Here is an 18,757-nt window from a genome sequence, read left to right on the forward strand (position 1 = left end):
CGAACAACACCAGGTAAACTAGTACTTTATATTAAGAGATGTGAACAGTTAACTGGTTACCTGATAAGCATCATCCTTAACAGGTGATGCTTACCAGGTAATGATTAACCAATAACTGGGAACAGACTGCCCCCTCCACACAGCCAGCTGGCAGCCTCATGTAGGAGGTGGGGAGAGGGGCCCAATTCAGCAGCAGCTTTGCATGGGTGGGGACGGAAGAGCAATGAGAGGGGGACAGCAGCTGGGCTGAAACAGCACCTGCCCAGCCCTGGTGAGCCGGGGGCCCCTTCCTCCCCCCCCCCCCCCCCGCCCGTTAAACCAGTTAATGTTTAACCAGTTAACTAAACAAACAAAATTTTGCATCCCTACTTTATCTATGTGGAAACCCTGCCAAAGTTGATAAATTAGGACAGGGTATTTAAAACTGAGTAGTCACAAATACGCATTTTGGAAGATTTGCTCCATTATCTCTAACAGTTTCCACTGAGAGGCAGAGGGGTCCAGGGGACAAAGCACTGAACTGGAACTTAGCAGATCTGTGTTTTATTCCCAGTTCTGCACTGGTCTGCTGTGTGACCTTAAGTAAGTCACTTCACCTTTCTGTGTTTCTGTTTCCAGGGCCAGTTCAACTTTTCTGGGGGTCTGGGGCTATTAGATTTTCTGGAGCCTCCTAGATGAGTCCAAAAGTGAATGATTCAGAGTGTGGGAGAAGGCTGTGTGTTCATGCAAGGGGTTTGGTGCAGGGATGAGGATTAGGACTCAGACTGGGGTTCAGACTCTGGGGCTGGAAATGAGGTTTTGGGGGGCAGGAGGGAATTCAGGGCAGGAGGCTGGGGTGGGTTGTGGGTCTGGGTGGGAGTTAGAGTATGGAAGGGAACTCAGGGAGGAGGCAGTGGATTGGGGTGCAGGGCACTTACTAGGGGCAGCTCTACTTTGGTGGTGAAGGGTCCAAGGAAGAAGGGAGATGGCAGGTGGCTCTTCACACTGCCCAGCAGGCACCGTCCCCCACAACTCCCCACTAGCCACAATTCCTAGCCAATGGCAGCTGTGGGGACGGAGCCTGCAAGTGCATGGATGGAGTTTCCAGTGCTTGCAGAAGCTTGGCGAGAGGGAGGCAGGTAGAACAGCCAAAAGTAATGTTTTAGTGATATACACCATGCTAATTACTTCACTCCCATACTCAAGTTAAGAAGGAATACATTTGTAATAGTATTTACTGAAAGCTGTCTAAAACACTGATAATGTAGTAATGTAACAGAGGCCTATACAATGTACTTGTCTTTATTATTATGTATATAGAGAGCATCTTGGACAAAACTAATCACTACAACTGAAATCTTGCATATTTTGTAGAGTAGTTATGGTTTTAATATCTTACCTCTCTGATCAAAGGGTTGCTCTTCTTCTTCCACCAAGGTAGCATATTCTTCTGAAGCAAACTCAAGATTATTATTTGTTTCTCCATTTTCAGAGATCACTGTCTCTATATCAGAACCCTGAAGAACAGAAAGCTTACATTATATTTACTGATGTAACAGCCTTTTAATTTTAAAGGACTTGAAAAGCATTACAGAGAAAACAACATGAACAACAATAATGAACAAAAACAACTGACCAAACTGATAATCTCTAATACTGAACAAAGTGTTACAGTACAGAGGGTGAAAGAAAAAAAATGTAAAAGCACTAGAAAATGTACTAATTACCAAAAGGAAATTATGTTAAAGGATGAGACTTAAAATAACTATGAATAAGAGAAGCAAAAGAAATGCAGAAAAAGAAACCATGATGCTTATAAATATCAACAATTGGTCTTATCACCTAGCTGTTCAGAACAGATAACTGTACCCTTTAGTTTTCTGCAGCCAGTCAAAATATCCAACCTTAAAAAATAAACAAGTACTGTAGCACCTCAGAGACTAACACACCATTCTGGGTCAAACCAAAGGTCCATCTACCATCTAGTTCAGTATCCTGTCTTCCAACAGTGGCAAATGCCAGAGGGGAGTGTACAAAAACAGGTAATCATCAAGTGACCCCACTCCTGTAACCCATTTCCAGCCCCTAACAAACAGAGGCTAAGGCAGGCCTGGGCAAAATACGGCCTGCAGACCAGATCAAGCCCTCCAAGCCACCCGATCCAGCTCACAGAGACAGTGGGGAGCCCATGGCAGGCTCCCCAACTTGCCCCGCAACCCCATACGCTGCTCAGGAATGTGGCTGTCCAGCACTTTCTCTTTGAATCCGGAGGGGAGGAGGGAAGATGCAGATGCCGCTCCCACGCCCAGCACAATCCCATCGGCTGGTTTCTAGACAGAAACTGGACAATGAGGGCTGCCTATTTGAACAACAGGCAGCCACAAAGCTCAACCCTCCTGCTCAGTTACTCAAGCACATGGACGAGCAGGCAGAAACATTTTAAGCTCTGCAAGCCTTTAGCTCTGCAATGTCATGGCCATTCCCCACTCTGGCACGGCGAGTGCAGAAGGAGGGGGCCCACAAACACTTTAAATATACTTTGTGACTACAGATACTGGTTATAAAAACTCTCCCCAGAATCACAATACACAGATTTTGGGGAGGTGCTGCCACCATCAAGTGATTTTTATCCCTAAAACAGGGGGCGAATACTTGAACCCACCCCCAGCTTACCACAAGCTCTTCTGCTACAAGAGAGCTTGAAAAAAGAAAAGAGAAAAACAAGCTGCAGTCTCCAGTAGCTGACCTCTCAATCTAAGGCATGCAGCTACACACTGAGGCTATGTCTAGACTGCAGTGCTTTACCGGGATACCAGACGTATCCCGGAAAAGCAATGCTGTGTCCAAGGAACGCATCTGCTTTTCCAGAAGAATTATCGGGAAAACGGACATACTCTTTTGCCATCCCTGTAAACTTAATTCTATGAGGCATAAGGGATGTGTCGAAAAAGCAGGTTTTTCTGAAATTTGGCACTGTGTAGATGTGCTCAGGAGGTGGGGAATGGGGCAAGAGCCTGTCCCCCTCTAGGGGATGATGGCTCCCACCTGGCCTCAGGGCAGGGACCAGCAGGCTCAGGAGGTGGAGAATGGGGTGTCGGCTCTCTTCCGGTCTCACTCCTGAGGGCAGGGGGCGCTGGGAGGGTCTGTATGTGCGGTGGTGGTGCCCCAGAGCCAAGTCCCTCGATGGCACTGTCACACCAGTTCATCTGATCGTCCACCAGCTTGTGTAGATGCGCCAAATTTCAGAAAAGCCTCTTTCAAAAAAACCATAAGAAAACAATATGCAATTTGCATACTGTAACTGTACCCTTTAGTTTTCTGGAGCCAGTCAAAATATCCAACTTTAAAAACAAACAAACGAGTACTGTAGCACCTTAGAGACTAACACACCGTTCTGGGTCAAACCCACCCCAACCTCCTACACTCCAAGCCACTGCCTCCGCCCTGAGTTCCCTCCCATACTCTAACTCCCACCCAGATCTGCACCCCACTCCAACCTCCTGCCCCCCCAAAACCTCATTTGCAGTTCCACCACAGAAAAAACTGAGTATCTTTTTTATTTAACTCTGCAGTCTAGATGTAGCCAAACAGACCTCCTGTACCTTCCAGAACACAAGAATCAAATCACCACCTTAAAAATAGTGATTTTTATTACAAAACAAAAGGTATACTTGATAAAGCATACCTGGTTGCTAGATGTTACAGAGCACCTAAGGAAAACAAATTAAAAACACAGAGAAAATGCTTAGATGGTACATGGGACGGGGAGGCACAGCTCCACACAGAGCAGTTCAAACCAAACCACAAAATAAAGACAGTACCTTGATCGCGACTAGATTCACTTTTTTCCCTTTACTTACTTCCAATCTTTTCCAGGTTCAGTCCACTTCTATGCCCCCAGAATACTGGAGGCATGGTAGTCCTGCCTGGGTTCAAATCATTCTCTCTCTCTCAACTCCTGCTTTTTCTCTCCCCACAAAGAAAGCAGGCAAGGAATCTTATACAATTCAAATTTCAGCACTGCATGCCCATTGGTACTTCTGGCTACCTGAGTTTAACCCCTTAGTCACAGGGTGCTGGTCAGCACTCCTCCTGTCCTTTATACAGGCAGGCTGGTAAGTCTCCTGTCCAGAACCTGCCTCTGGCACACTAACTCCTCCCTTCCCCAACCCTCTGTCTCCCACTCCTGCCCCGCTACTACACATTCACCCATACCCCCTCCCAGATCTGGCACCCCACTCTCCTGCCCAAGATCACATAACCCCTCTTATCCTAGGTCACATCTTAAAACCCTACACCCTAGTTCCCTGCCCTAGGTCACAAATGCTTCCTTCACCCAGACTCCATTCTCCCTCCTGCTCCCCAATCCCTTACCCCAAGCTCCCTTCTGCACCCAACCTCCATCCCAGACTCCGCACCTACTCCATTAATGCCATGGAAGAGTGCAGCCCTTGACCACTTTCTAAAATCTTGGAGTGTCCCCCCCCTCCCGCATCAAAAATTATTGCCCAACCGTGGGCTAAGGACACCAGTCTTACCCATTCTGGCTAATAAGTACTAATGGACCTAACCTCCATGAATATATCTAGTTCTTTTTCGAACCCTGTTAAAAGTCTTGATCTTCACAACATCTTCTGGCAAGGAGTTCCACAGGCTGACTATGGGCAGCATTAAAATAACTTTCTTTTGTTTGTTTTAAACCTGCTACCTATTAATTTCATCTTGCGATCCCCTAGTTCTTATGTTAGAGGAACAAATAACATTTTTTATTCACTTTCTCCATACCTGCCAATTGTATAGACCTCAATCATATCCACCCTTAGTCTCCTCTTTTCTAAGCTGAATAGTCCTAGTCTTTTTAATCTCTTTTCATATGGCACCTGTCCCAAATCCCTAACCAATGCCAATAGATCTTTTTTTGAGATGAGTCTCATTTGAAGACGTGGATTTTGCCCACAAAAGCTCATTTTTTTAAGTTACAGACTAACATGGCTACCCCCTGAGACTTTTAACATATCAACCTTATTTTCCAAAATAAAACAGTTGTAGAGAGATTAAATATATAGTCTTCATTAATGTAGGTATCTTATTCTGGATCCCTTTTGCTTCCAACAAAATGAGGTTGAGGGGTGCGGTATGCTTAAAACTTTAAAGGCCCAACAGTAAGTCAAGCTACACACATTAACACTCAGAAAATGTATATAATGAAAGCAACATTTTCAAAAACTTGATGATGTTAATAACTTAACAGTATTTCAAAAAGCATAACTTATTAGTACTGTACCATAAGGCTCTCTTATATTTCACAATGAACACTTGCAGGCATATATCAAAATGTTTAAAATATATTTTTACCCTAAAAGGATGATCAGTTTCTTATCTAGGAATATTCCCTATGATATCTGATAATGAAAACTAATGGGTATCTCAGGAATGGGCAAGATACATATTGCGGGGTGGATCCAGCCCGATAAGCCACTGGATCCGGTCGCAGACCACCCTGCCAGTACCCTCAGGCACACAGCTGTGACGTTGTGCGATCTCCCTGTTCCCAGCCCAATCTTCAGCTCCTATTGGCTAGAAATAACCAACCAATAGGAACTGACTCCAGCCAATCTCTGAGTGCCTATTGGCTGGAAACAGCCAATAGGAGCTGAGAGATTGGCCTAACTAACAGAGGCAGCGCAAGCCTCTCGCCCTCCCATAGCTGAGAGCCACACAGAGTGAGTAGCCTGCAGTTTTACATGATCTGGAGTAGGATGTTAAAGACTAGTCGGATAGTAATGTCGACTAGTCAACTATGAAATTGAGGCAGCAAGGGCGGAGGGGTACTTCAAAGTGGCAGCTGTACAGCTGATCCTGGGATCAGCTGTGCGGTGGGCTGCCCCTTTAAAACGCTGCCTCTGCGGGTATTCAGAGGGGCAGCCCTGGAGCCTTGGGTCAGCTGGGAACTCCCAGCTGATCCCGGGCTCCCTGTGGCATTTCCCCAGAACCCGGGATCAGCCGCAGAGTCTCCAGCTGACCCTGGGTTCCACACGGACTCCCCAGCTGATTCCGAGTCCTGGGGAAATGCCACGGGGAGCCCGGGCTCCACAGCTGCTCTCTGAATCATGCGGAGCCGGCGTTTTAAAGGGGCAGCCCACCACACAGCTGATCCTGGAATCAGCTGTGCAGCAGCTGCCCCTTTGAAACTGCAGCCTTTGCGTGATTCAGAAGGGAGGCAGGGAAGCCCAGGGTCAGTTGTGCAGCGGGCTGCCCCGTTCAAACGCTGCCTGCACACAATTCAAAGGGGCAGCTGTCGTTGAGCCCCGAGTCAGCTGGAATGGGGAAGTGCCTCAACTAAAATTAACCACATTTTAACATCCTTAATCTGGGGCTGGAGCAGTCAGGGAGCACAGCCTGCCTTGGGGTGCTGTAGAGCTGCTGGCCAGGAGATGCTTAGGTAAGTGCCTCTCAGCCAAAGGCTGCCTCTAGCGCCCCTGACCCTGCCACACCCCAACTCCCTCCCCAGGTCACAATCCAAATCCTCTGCACACTCCTGCATCATAATCCATATGTACAACAGGCTAAATTATGATTTTTTAAATGTTATGATTTTTAAAATACAAATTTAAAAAAGCCCATCATTTGGAACCATTGGGTATGTCTAGACTACAGGGTTTTGTCGACAGAAGTTTTGTCGACAAAGAGCGTCTAGACCAGTGGTCCCCAACCTTTAGAGGCTCCCGGGCACCCGGGTGGTGGGGCCACTCACGCGCCGGGCACCCAGGGGCGGGGCCGCGCATCCAGGGGCATGCCAGGGGACGGGGATGCCCTTGCACCCGGCGCCAGCGCTGGCATGTGTCCCATGGCCGGGTCTGAGGCCGCCTGAGCACTTTGTGCTGCTGCACCGGGGCCGGCGCCACTCGAGCGCCGAGCGCCCTAGCACCCGCATGTGCCCCGGGGCTGGGGCCGCCCGAGCGCCGTGCACCGGTGCGTGTCGCGCACCTGGGGCCGGGGCCTCCCGTGCGCCGCACGCTGGGGGTGGCACAGGTTGTCGGTGGGCACGCACAAATGCCCCAGCGGGCGCCATGGCGCCCGCGGGCACTGCGTTGGGGACCACTGGTCTAGACTACATCCAGTTCTGTCGACAAAGCAAGCCACTTTGTCGACATAACAGTGCGGATGCAAAGGACAGTGTAGATACAATAATGCCTTCTATCGACAGAACTCTGTCGACAGAAGGCGTTATTCCTCGCAGAATGAGGTTTACATACGTCGACAAAACTGCTGAGTTTTGTCGACATAACTCAAAGGCAGTGTGGACGCAGGTATAGCGTTGTCGACAAAAGTCCACTTTTGTCGACAAAACCCTGTAGTCTAGACACACCCATATTGACCTCTACATAGGCCACCAGTGCCTTATATTGCTACAGAAGGATCGAATCTTTAGCCCAATTGATAGGTAGGAGCTGTAAGGGATGAAGCATATTTTATGTTCATTGAAATCTTCAGAGAGTGTAGCTGCCGACTTCTAACAAGTGTTTACAGTGCTACTGCAAACTGATTTTTTTCCTTGGAATATTTTAGTGGCTTTCTACACAGACATCACGATGTATAACACAGAACAAATCAACAATACTGGACTGCAGAGTAGCTTTTAAAAACTAACTTGGATTTCTCTCTTTAATCCAGAAAAACAAAGATGCCTTGGCTGCATGTCTCTGACTATTTTACAGCTAAATGGAGAAGATGATATAGAAGGCCAGAAAATTGCTAGGAATAGAAGTCTGCAATATGGTTGACAATCTTGTTTAATTAATCAAACTGTGTTGGCAGTGGATCTTCATAATGAAAGAAAAACAACAACAACATATTGAGCAAACTCATGTAAGATTGTTGGAAAAATAGAGCCTAACTGAAAACACTAACTCATCCTGGATCAAGACCAACTCCCATTTTGTAAACAGACAGAGTTGGCTATATTTGCACCAACAGGTGTGAGATTACAGCAACAGTAATACTCTATGATCATTCCCCCACTACTCCCTCCTCCAAGAGTTAAGCAAACAGGTTTGTTTTTATTTTTAAAGAGTGCTTATATTAATCACGAGCTTTAAGGAGATTAGATGTCTAAAAATACCCCATTCACATTAAATACTTTTTGAATAAAGAATAAATCTGTACAATTCAGTTATAAGGTTAGTACAAATTTTGAAGCCTTCTTAAAACTAAGTAATCTATTTTTGTAGTTTAGCAACTGTTTTGTGGGTTTTTTCTTTTTTCTGTTGTCTAAAAATAAATCACTTGTTCTAATCTCAAAGGTTTCGCAGATACATGCCACTCATTCAATTTATTAAAAGCCAAATGACCATTCAGGAGAAAACAATAGACCTCTAAGTAGCCCTCTAACTTAAGAAAACAGATAATATAGAGAGGAGACAATACTAAGCATTTTCTGATACAGTAATTAGTCCTCTGGAAAGAAGTCAACTCCTCTGTTCTCTGGACTTAGTCTGTAGACAGGCTGGTCAATTCTTCTGAGCACAAAGTCCCCTGCTGGTGCTGGTATGAATCTGTCTTATGTTCTCTCTCGCAGTCCCCTGTTCATCATCCATATTTCCTACTTAACCTCCCATCTCTTCCTCTCTTCTGCCAGCACTGTCTTCCCATCTTTTTTTCCTCACCATCTCATCTTGTACCTGTTTCTTCTCCTCTTTCCCCTGTATAGCAAACCTGTTATCCAACTAGTTTTCTTCCTTTGTTTTGTCCTCATGATCACATTCTTCCACAGATCAAAATACGTAGTGTTGCCAGGTGTCCGGTTTTCTACTGGACAGTCCGGTATTTGCACCATCTGTCCGGTAGAAAAATTCAGAAAATACCGGACATGTGCAATGTTCGGTATTTTCTGAATTCCCAGCTGGGTGCCGGACAGAATCCTGGCGGGGGCGTGACTGGGAGGCGGGGCTACGACTGGCACTAGAAGCCTCTGGTCATGTGCAAAAGCCGGGGACTGGGACTCCCAGCCACTCCTCCCGCCCGACTTTTGCACACAACCAGAGGCTCCCAGCATCAATCGCAGCCCTGCCTCCCAGCTGGGAGCCTCTGGCTATGTGCAGAAGCTAGGTGGGGGGAGTGACTCCCAGCCCCTCGCCCCGCCCCCACCCAGCTTCTATGAGCAACTCAAGGGAGTGCCTGCCAGGGGCGCGGCCCCTTAGACTCTGGCTGTGGCCAGTGGCTGCACCCTTCCCCCCCGGCAAGCTCCACTTCCCACCCTTCCTCCTGTCCAGCCCTGTGCCCCAGACCCTCCCCAGCTCTGCTTCCCGGCCCCCCTTCCTCCCCCATTCCTCCTGGCCAGCCCCACGCCCTGTCCCCACCTTCCTCCCGGCTAGCCCGGCGGCCCCCGGACTCCCTCCCCCCCCCCCCCCCCAGCCCATGATCAAGTGTGTCCGTTTTTTTGGCAGGGTCTACCTGGCAACCCTACTCTTACATCATATACCTTCAAATGCCCATATGAATTCCACTATAGTTTTGAGTTGACTGTCTAATATTTCTCTGCCATGAGCTCTATTTAGCAACATTTCAAACATAAATAGCTCCATCAGATGCTCCCCCAACATGGAAGAACATCCAACAGCTTCTGTATCCAACCATCTTCCTTGTCTCTTCTCTTTCTCGGGTCACTTTTACTGCTGTCACAGTAGCCACTGCTGTCTTCGCTTCCTAGATCCTAATCCCATAAAAATAGAAAGGGAAAGGAAGAAATCCCCCCCCCCCAAAGTTCCACCTACCAACTCCTACTGAAGTTCCACTGTTTAGGTTTAGATTGGCTACCGCTCTGCCAGCCCCTGAAAAATCCAGGGAAAATGAAAAGCCATCCAATCCTGATCACCATCTGCTCCATAGCTTTGGGTCATCCCCAAGTCCTCTGGGAAATGACCTTCTGGCCACTCCACAGTAAGAGATTTTAGCCAATGGGAAAATCCTTCCCTCTCCTCCACCCAGCTGGGCAAGTGAAAGGAAGAGCTTCATCAGGCTATCAACTACCCCGCTCCACTAGGGGACTCACCCCTCAGCCAAGAAGATATCTCTGCCAGGGGAAAGATATCTCTGCCAGGGGAAACACCTACTTTACTTTTGTCTGGGGCGAGCAGAATTCGTGTCACCCTTCCACAAAGGCTCTGCTTCCTACTGTAAGGGAGCCCAGGCTTGTGCTATACCAGTGGTCCCCAACCTTTCAAGGTTGCCGGGCGCCAGGGGGCGGGGCCGTTCGCCCACCGGGCGCCAGGGGGCGGGGCCATTCGCGCGCCAGGGGGTGGGGACACTTGCGCCCCGGGGGCGGCTCCCCCCCATAGCCGCATGCCCGGGGGCGGCCCCCCCCCCATAGCTGCATGCCCGGGGCTGGCGCTCCCCCCGCCATGCGCCGCGCGCCCGGGGCCGGCACTCCCCCCGCCATGTGCCGCGCACCCGGGGCCAGCGCTCCCCCCGCCCAGCGCCGCGCGCCCGGGGCCGGCGCTCCCCCCGCCCAGCGCCGCGCGCCCGGGGCCGGCGCTCCCCCCGCCCAGCGCCGCGCGCCCGGGGCCGGCGCTCCCCCCGCCCAGCGCCGCGCGCCCAGGGCCGGCGCTCCCCCCCGCCATGCGCCTCGTGCCAGGCCAGCCCCGAGCACCTGGCGGGCGCATGGAAATGCCCCCGCGGGCACCGTTTTGGGGACCACGGTGCTATACCCTTCTGTTCAACCAGATATAGAGCCCCATCCTTATCTAAATATTATTTAACCTGTTCTTTCGTTATTTTGGCTTGCATTTCTTCCCACTTGTTAATATTACTTGTGTTCAGTATCTGGCCACCACAAACCTACTTAGTGAGCACTGAAGCAAAGTAAGTATTGAATACCTCCTCTGTCTTGATGACATCAGTTATTAACTTTTCTTCCACACAAAGTACAGGATCTACAATTTCCTTTGTCTTTTTCTTGCTATTCATGTCTTTAAGGAACCTATTGCCTTTTATGCTCTTTGTTAGGAGTAACTCATATTGAGCTTTAGCATTTCTGATTCTGTTCCTACATGCTTGTGGTATCCTTGTATTCTTCTTAGCAATTTGTTCATATTTCCACTTTTTGTAAGACTCCTTTTTTATTTTCAGATCATCAAAAGAGCTCCTCATGTATACATATTGTCTTACTATTCTTCCTATCCTTGTTTTGCAGTGGTACAGTTTGCAGTTGTGCTTTAATAACAATATCTTCCTAAAAAACTGCCAGCACTTTTTCTCTCGCATTTTCTTCCCATGGAACCTTTGTTAAAATCTGGTTTTTTGCAGTCTGTTGTCCTTATTCTGCTGCTCTCATTCCCTCCTTGCCTTGGAATAATAAAATCCATCATATTTCATGATTACTTTCACCCAAATTGCCTGGTACTTTCAAATTTGCTACCAACTCATCCTGATTGGCTAGAATCAAGCCTAAAACAGCCTGTCCTCAACCTTCTGGAACAAAAAGTTGTTTCCAGTACATTCATGGAACTTATTGGATATGTTGTATTTTTCCATATTACGTTTTCCAAACAGATGTTGAGGTAGTTGAAGTCCCCCATATCCCCAATACTGGTGGTAATTTCTGTTATTTTTTCATAGAAACACTTCGACCACCACCTTCTCCTTATTTGGTAGTCTGTAGTAGACACATCTGTTTCTTATGTCATTCTTAAATTTTAAAATTTATTAACTTTGCTGGTCCATTTTGGTACTAAAGAAATCTGAGCTTGGACATTCTAGATGGTAGGAGGGATAGCTCAGTGGTTTGAGCATTGGCCTACTAAACCCTAGGTTGTGAGTTCAATACTTATGGAGGCCATTTAGGGAATTGGGGCAAAAATTTGTCAGGGATGGTACTTGGTCCTGCTGTGAAGGCAGGGGACTGGATTTGACCTTTCAAGGTCCCTTCCAGTTCTAGGAGATAGAAGGATCTAAAATTAATGGAGATTGCCTATTAACATTTTTATTATGTCCAATACTGATTAGTTCAATTGATATATTCATTTGTCTGAGAAGAGAAGAGTTCACCCCTCTTCTTCCAACTGATTATACTATAGATCATGTGGAATGTTATGTGGTGGGGCTACTTTTCTTATACAGTAGAAGTCTTCCCTGGAGTCATTTCTTCTCCCTCTTTTCCATTTTACTCTATTGTATTAGTCCTCTTATTCTTGTTTCCAACAGAATGGCCTCTGAAGGACTATGTGACCTTCAGTATGGTTTGAATTCCCTTTTATGCTGCTTTGTCCATTAGTTCAAACAAAGTTTCCTTCCTTGACATTTCGATGCTGCTAGGAACTGCTTTGTTTTGGTGTCAAGTTTCTATGAACAACAATCTATGTCTGTGTTGCTAGCCATAGCAGAGAAATTAAAGAGATTTAAAGAGACATCTCAGTTAAATAATGCAACCAGGGAACTTTCTGAAAGCTTGCTTTCAACCTCTGAAAATTATTTTTAACTTTCTAAACGAAGAGACTTGACAAGTATTTCCATGCCAAAAATCACTGAAATGAGGTGGGAGGCTGGTATAAAAGTCCTTACTACACCTGAAGCTACCTTGTAACTCCTCAGGCATGAATCTATTCACTTGATTGTTCCTGACACTAATGAAATATTAGCCCACCAACTTCAGAGCCTTGTTTTTGCTAAGTGATGTATAGAGGACTATAATGAACCAATTATAAACCACAGAGAAAATACTGTCTCATTTCCGATCACTTAACATTGAACCTCTTTCTTTGAAGAATTTGGAACAACTTGGTGCATTCATTTATTCTCAATACATCTTTGGAAGATTATCATAGCAATCATACAAGCTAGACTAATTCATTTTTTAAATGAAAACTTGAATTCTGCAGAAATTGATGCTGTTCACTTGTGCAATATTCTTATTCACTGTGAGCAAGCAGATTTTTCAAATCCTGAGATGGAGACAAAAGTAACTAAGGAATTACCATTGAGAACCAGGACTATTGGTCTGCTTGTTGGACATGAACTTTGTTTACTCCCATAGAATTGTTCCTTGTTTGATCCCCTTATCAGAACATACAGGATTTACCAGCAACAGCCTTTTCCCCGCCTCAAATCTCCCACCATTGCTATTGTGATGACAACAGTTGTACCTGGGGGCTGTAACAGATAACTCCCATGATCTGTGAATTAGACACAGATGGGGATGCCTAACACACACTGACTAATGGGTTATGCTACTAGTGATTCAGCTCATATGACAGTAGTAATATTGGAAGTGCTGATGCAGAAAAAGTGTCTGTGTCTGCTTGTCTTTTTTCATCATGTCATCTAGATATATTCTGAAGAGTGTTAGAAAATACAATGGCTGAAAACAACAGTAGGAACCAGAACCCTATCTACACTAGCATTCTGTTAATAAACCTTCAGTGGAGCTGACTCAAGTCCTAAATCAACTCCTACCCAGTATATCTTGAATTCCAAAATACAGAGGACTAATTAGCAAGTCCCCACAAAGAGGAGCATTTGACTAAAAGACACTGGTTGTAGGTTGCTTGTGAAGATTGGACTCAAAGGCCCTTTACCACAACATTGTTGTGCACTGGAACACTGGCATCTTGCCATGGTTTTGGACAAGAAGAGGGAAGAAACACAAAGCTGGTGGTGCAGTCAAAAGGCTGAAGGTGTGATCAAAAGCCACAGTTGGTGAGGCTTGGTGGTAGTAATATGGAAGAACTACTGCACTGTCCTCTTCCCACATTAGGTTTGGGAAGAGAAGTGGAAATATACTAGCAATGATAACAAAAGTGCAGATGACATACCATATCAATTTTGAGGGTAGGTAGGGGAGGGGGAGAAATGTACCAAAGGCGAAAAAGTGGCCAAAACTCTCTAAATTTCTTAAAGGGACATCACCTTAAAATCTAATCAACTTTTTGTTTGGTTGGGTGTTTTTGTGTGTGTGTCATGTTGTGTTGTTGTTTTAAAGGTTAAAAGTCATATCAGATACTGTGCCAACCTCCAACTGTGTGTGTCAACTTCTATAGCTTTGCAGTCACAGCTTCCTATTTTAAAAATGTTCCTTTCTCCTCTACGTCTGTGTGAAATAGCCACATAAATGGAAATGTACTAACAAAAAGGGAAAAAGGTGTAATGGAGTATACAGAACAACATAAACTAGAAGACAAATGTGACTTAAGTTAATCACGTCTGTTTAATATTACTTGAAACAGTACCTCATGATTGATGACAGTCCAGCCACCAGATGAATCACTGTCACTAGAATTTTCAGACATTTTCAAAGTAGCTGCAAGGGAAAGTAAATCATGTTAGCGTGCAATATACATCATTATGTTTTATTTCTAAAAAGAACAATAAAAAGTATCCAGGTTAGAAAAGCACGGATCACAAGGCTTTACAATTTACAGAGTTGGAATAAATTGAAATAAAAAGAGGTCTGTTTGAAGAAAAGAGTATATTTTTATATTTAAATATTTAAAGCTATAATTCTTGTAAAGTTAAAAAAATATTAAGCTTATGGACTTTTTACTTGGATTTTACAAGATGGGCAATGTTTTCCTCCTTGCAATGAATTTGGACCTCCTGGCTACACACTCCTATTATCCATCTAAAATGCTCAAAATATGATGAAAACAAACTGCAATTATGTAATATACACCATGAATATTTGTAACAGACAATTTTTAACGTTGCTAAACTACAGTCTAAGTTTCTAAGCACCCAAAAGACTGAAAAATGAAAACTGTCATCAGTTCTTCATTTAGAAAGATCTAATCTACTTTATAAACAATGTACACTTTTACAAACTTTTAAAATATTTCACATGAATCAGAAAATTATATTAACCATCCAGCAGAATGGATGAGTGAACTTACAGGTTACCAAGATTAAATAAAACATTTACAAAGTGATGATTAAATAGATAGCTCAAGAAATGAGTTATTACACTTTGTTTCATAAATACACATTATTTGCTAGTTCAAAATGTTCCTGAGTGCAAAAGTAATAACTCATGTAAACACATTTACTTCAATTATAACCATGCTGCATGTATCCCTTTCTATATATTTAACCATATTTACAAGATATGAACTCAACATGAAACAGAACTCTTTTCAAAGATAAATGTCAAAGTCACTTCAAATACAGAGGATTAAAAATTCTTTACAATTAACAATTCAGATATCAATTTAGAATACCAAAAAAAAAAACCCTAAATTTTGGTCCATTTTAAAGAAAGGAAATTTACCTATCACAACCTTCATGATTTAAATATATATTCAGAAAAATATTAGCCAATGCTTTGCTAACATATTTGGATCACCCATAGGCCTTATTTAAAAAAAATTAAAACCAATGGAAAGTGTCTCATTAAAATGAATAATATTTGGTTCAAGTGCAAGAAGGCTACCAGATAGGTTTTGAGGGCTTCTCTACATGGAGGTTTTAAACTGGATTAAATCACTAGTCTGTTTAAAAAAAAAATCAACCACTATGAACACACAAACAGCACTAATTACGGTGCACTAACTCCACATTTACTGTAAAACCTAGAATTCTCTTTCTAGAAGCAAGTTTGCTGCAAAATTGAGTTTGGTTTATTGTTCGTATGCACATAATGGTGCTGTACATTACTCTGATTACTTTGTCAGGACTCTACTAGTAATCCCACTGTTCTGTGGGTAACCATCACGGACCTGCTTAATTCTATGCCCTTCCTTGCTCTGGTATAAAGGTGGCTGGCTGCCCTCCCCCATTTAAAAACTGGAGAGGCATCAGGTTTTGGTCACTGAACTGTGGCAATGTTAATCAAGAAATCCTACAACATGATTTGTGCAGTAGCATGGAAACATGCAAACACCCTAGATCTCATCACCAAATGTGAAGAACAGTTGCTGCTGAAAGTTCTAGTGGTCAGCCATGGGAATAAAAATCTTTTGTAGACATAGCTAAAGAGATGACCATAGGATCCACAACCAGGGTGCCAAACAATACAAGAACAAGAATGAACAACAGTTCATGTGAATATAGGTTATAATCAGGAATTTGAGGAAATGGTCCAGGATAAGGATGTAAGGGAGTAGTCGAGTAGTCAACTAACTAAGCCTAGGCTTATCTGTATCTGAGGCAGCAAGGGGGAAGAGGGGGAGCAGGAGCTGGTGCTGCCTGCCCCCACCACCTGTGCTGGTGCCTCTATCAAAGGCAGCAGCATGGGGGGCAGAGGAGGACAAGGGAGGCTGCCATGAAGCAGCCTCTGCCCGTGGTAGGCCCAGGCTGCTCCCTGTCTGCGCTGCTGCCAGAGTAGCCCCTGCTCACAGCTCTGCTGCTCTAGCAGCAGCCCCTGTCCACGGGAGGAGGTGGAACTCCAACTCCCCGCTGGAACCCCACACAGATGTGGGCTACTGGAACTGGTGCGAGCTGGGACTGAGCAAGCCCGACTCAGTCCCGGCTCAAACCAGGTCCAGAACTTATCACCACTGCAGCTCTGCAATTTAAATGTAGTAAGAGCTGAGCATGCAGGCAGCCCAGCTCCAACTACATTTAAACTGCAAAGCTGCAGCAGCGGGTAGCTCCTGGACCCGGCACAAGCCAAGACTGAGGCTTCCTCCTTTATCGACTAATCAGGTAGTTGATAGAAATTCTATCAACTACACGATTAGCTAATTATTCACTCCCTAACATCCCTGGTCTAGGAATATTTGAGGAGAGAGACAGTATTTTGCACTATTACACAACCACCCAATCAGCAAGGTTGTGAAAGTTGCAGATTGCTCTCCTCCACGCTCCCAAGGAGGACCAGCAGGAGGTCACTGGAGAATGAACACTAGGAGATCTGTGAAGAGCTGTCCCCTGAAAGCCGGGATCTCTTCAGTACTCAGAACCCTGACACTGGCTACGCAGGTACCCAATTCAATTCTTAACAGAAACTAAGGCCAGGACTGAGAGGGTAAATTCTTTCAAGATACCTTTGGCATGTAAGTTCCTATCTTTACAATTATTATTGCCGTGCTATACTTCTGTGCTAGCTTTTCTCCAAGCTCTTCAGTAGATGCAGCCATTGTAGGCAGATGAGTGCTAGGATCTTAACAAACCTCCAGCTCCCACCCCTACTCTTCTCATCATCTACACACTGTAATGTAGAGTCAGGACAGCCTAAAGAGGATGGAGAGGGTATTAGTATCTGCTCTTCCCCAGGCGCCCCCCACTAATTTTTCTGACACCATATAAGTGCAACCAAAGCACAGCAAAACTGCGAAGCCAGGCTGGGAACATTATTCCCAAATACCACCACTACCATCCAGCACATAGAGCCTTCAAGCCACAACAACAAAGCCAAACAGCATAGAATACTAGAACTGTAAGAGACCTTGAGACATCAAGTCTAGTTCCCTGCCCTCATGGCAGGACCAAGCACCATCTATATCATCTCTGACAGATATTTATCTAACCAGCTCTTAAATATCTCCAGTGATAGAGATTCCACAATCCCCCTAGGCAGTTTATTCCAGTGTTTAACCATCCTGACAGTTATGAAGTTTTTCCTAATGTCCAATCTAAATCTCCCCTGCTATAATTTAAACCCATTCCTTCTTGTCCTATCATCAGAGAACAAAGAGAACTATTTTTCTCCCTCTTTCTTAATGCCCTTTTAGATACTTGAAAACTGCTATTGTGTCCCCTCTCAGTCTTCTCTTTTCTAAACTAAACAAGCCCAATTCTTTTAGTCTTCCCTCATAGGTCATGTTTTCTAGACCTGTAATCATTTGTGTTGCTCTTCTCCAATTTTCCCATATCTTTCTTCAACTGTGGTGCTCAGAACTGGATACAATACTCCAACTTAGGCCTAATCAATGCAGAGTAGAGTAGAAGAATGACTTCTCATGTCTTGCTCACAACACTCCTGTTAATGCATCCCAGAATCATGTTTGCCTTTTTTTTCCCCAATAGTGTCACACTGTTGACTCCTATTAGCTTGTGGTCAAAAGCTTCTGGACAAAAATTTCAATACAGTCCTCTTCATTGTACTAGATGTGAAGAATCTTAGAGAAGGAAAATCAGAAATACATAGGAAAAAAATGCTATCGTAGTCTCTCTGCAATATAAACAATAATCCACTGTGGGTTTTTCCTATTCCCACAATCATAGGACCTACAATGGCTAGATTCTCAAGGACAAGGCCTTAAGTACATCAACATCTTAGTGGACGGATAAACTGAATGGGGAAAATTCAGGATGCAATATTTGCAGAGCACACTGCACAGCCACGAAGAAAAACAAAAATAGCAAATAGAGGGAAAATGACAGGGAGCTGTCCAGAGAGATTATGGAATGGAGCAAGATAGTGTGGCAGTTGCAGGGACAGTGTTGTCATGCCAAAAGACAAGAGTGGAAAGTACAGGGAGATACAGAGGCAAGACAAAGCCAGTGTTGCTGTTAGGTCAGCAGGCAATGCAAAATGCAAATCAGGACCCAGCCACGTTATGCAACCCCTGGACAAAACAGGCTATTAGGAACAAGTAACTCCTCCCTGCTGTATCCATGCAGAATTGCTTCCAGAGACCATTTCCTTCATAAACCAAAATTCAGGGCAGTGAAAACAGTTGCCGCTGAGATTTCATCTCTTGTGGGCCCCCTAATGCTTCTGCACAGTCATTCTGTCCATTGAATGGTTCAAGGAGCTATCCTGGGCCGAGAACTTTGGGAGCCCCTCAGCCTCAAGGGATTACCATGCCTGCCCTGGCAGTAAGGGCCAAGCCCATACCTGCACTCA

At 45.0% G+C, this 18,757-nt stretch overlaps 1 protein-coding gene across 11 annotated transcripts in view; it reads right to left on the bottom strand.

Moving 5' to 3' along the window:
- The window catches only part of CCPG1 (cell cycle progression 1), a 98,569-nt gene that overhangs the window by 51,064 nt on the left and 28,748 nt on the right, over positions 1 to 18,757 (bottom strand). For all 11 annotated transcript variants that reach the window (XM_075897285.1, XM_075897283.1, XM_075897281.1 and 8 more), the window contains exons 2-3: positions 14,202 to 14,272; positions 1,379 to 1,496 (exon numbers count right to left, since the gene is read on the bottom strand). In XM_075897285.1, the coding sequence (XP_075753400.1) occupies positions 1,379 to 1,496; positions 14,202 to 14,261 (178 nt within the window). In that variant the 5' untranslated portion in view covers positions 14,262 to 14,272. The remainder of the gene's footprint in view (positions 1 to 1,378; positions 1,497 to 14,201; positions 14,273 to 18,757) is intronic.

The sequence above is a fragment of the Pelodiscus sinensis genome, chromosome 14 (assembly GCF_049634645.1).
Source record: "Pelodiscus sinensis isolate JC-2024 chromosome 14, ASM4963464v1, whole genome shotgun sequence".
Lineage (NCBI taxonomy): Eukaryota > Metazoa > Chordata > Testudines > Trionychidae > Pelodiscus > Pelodiscus sinensis.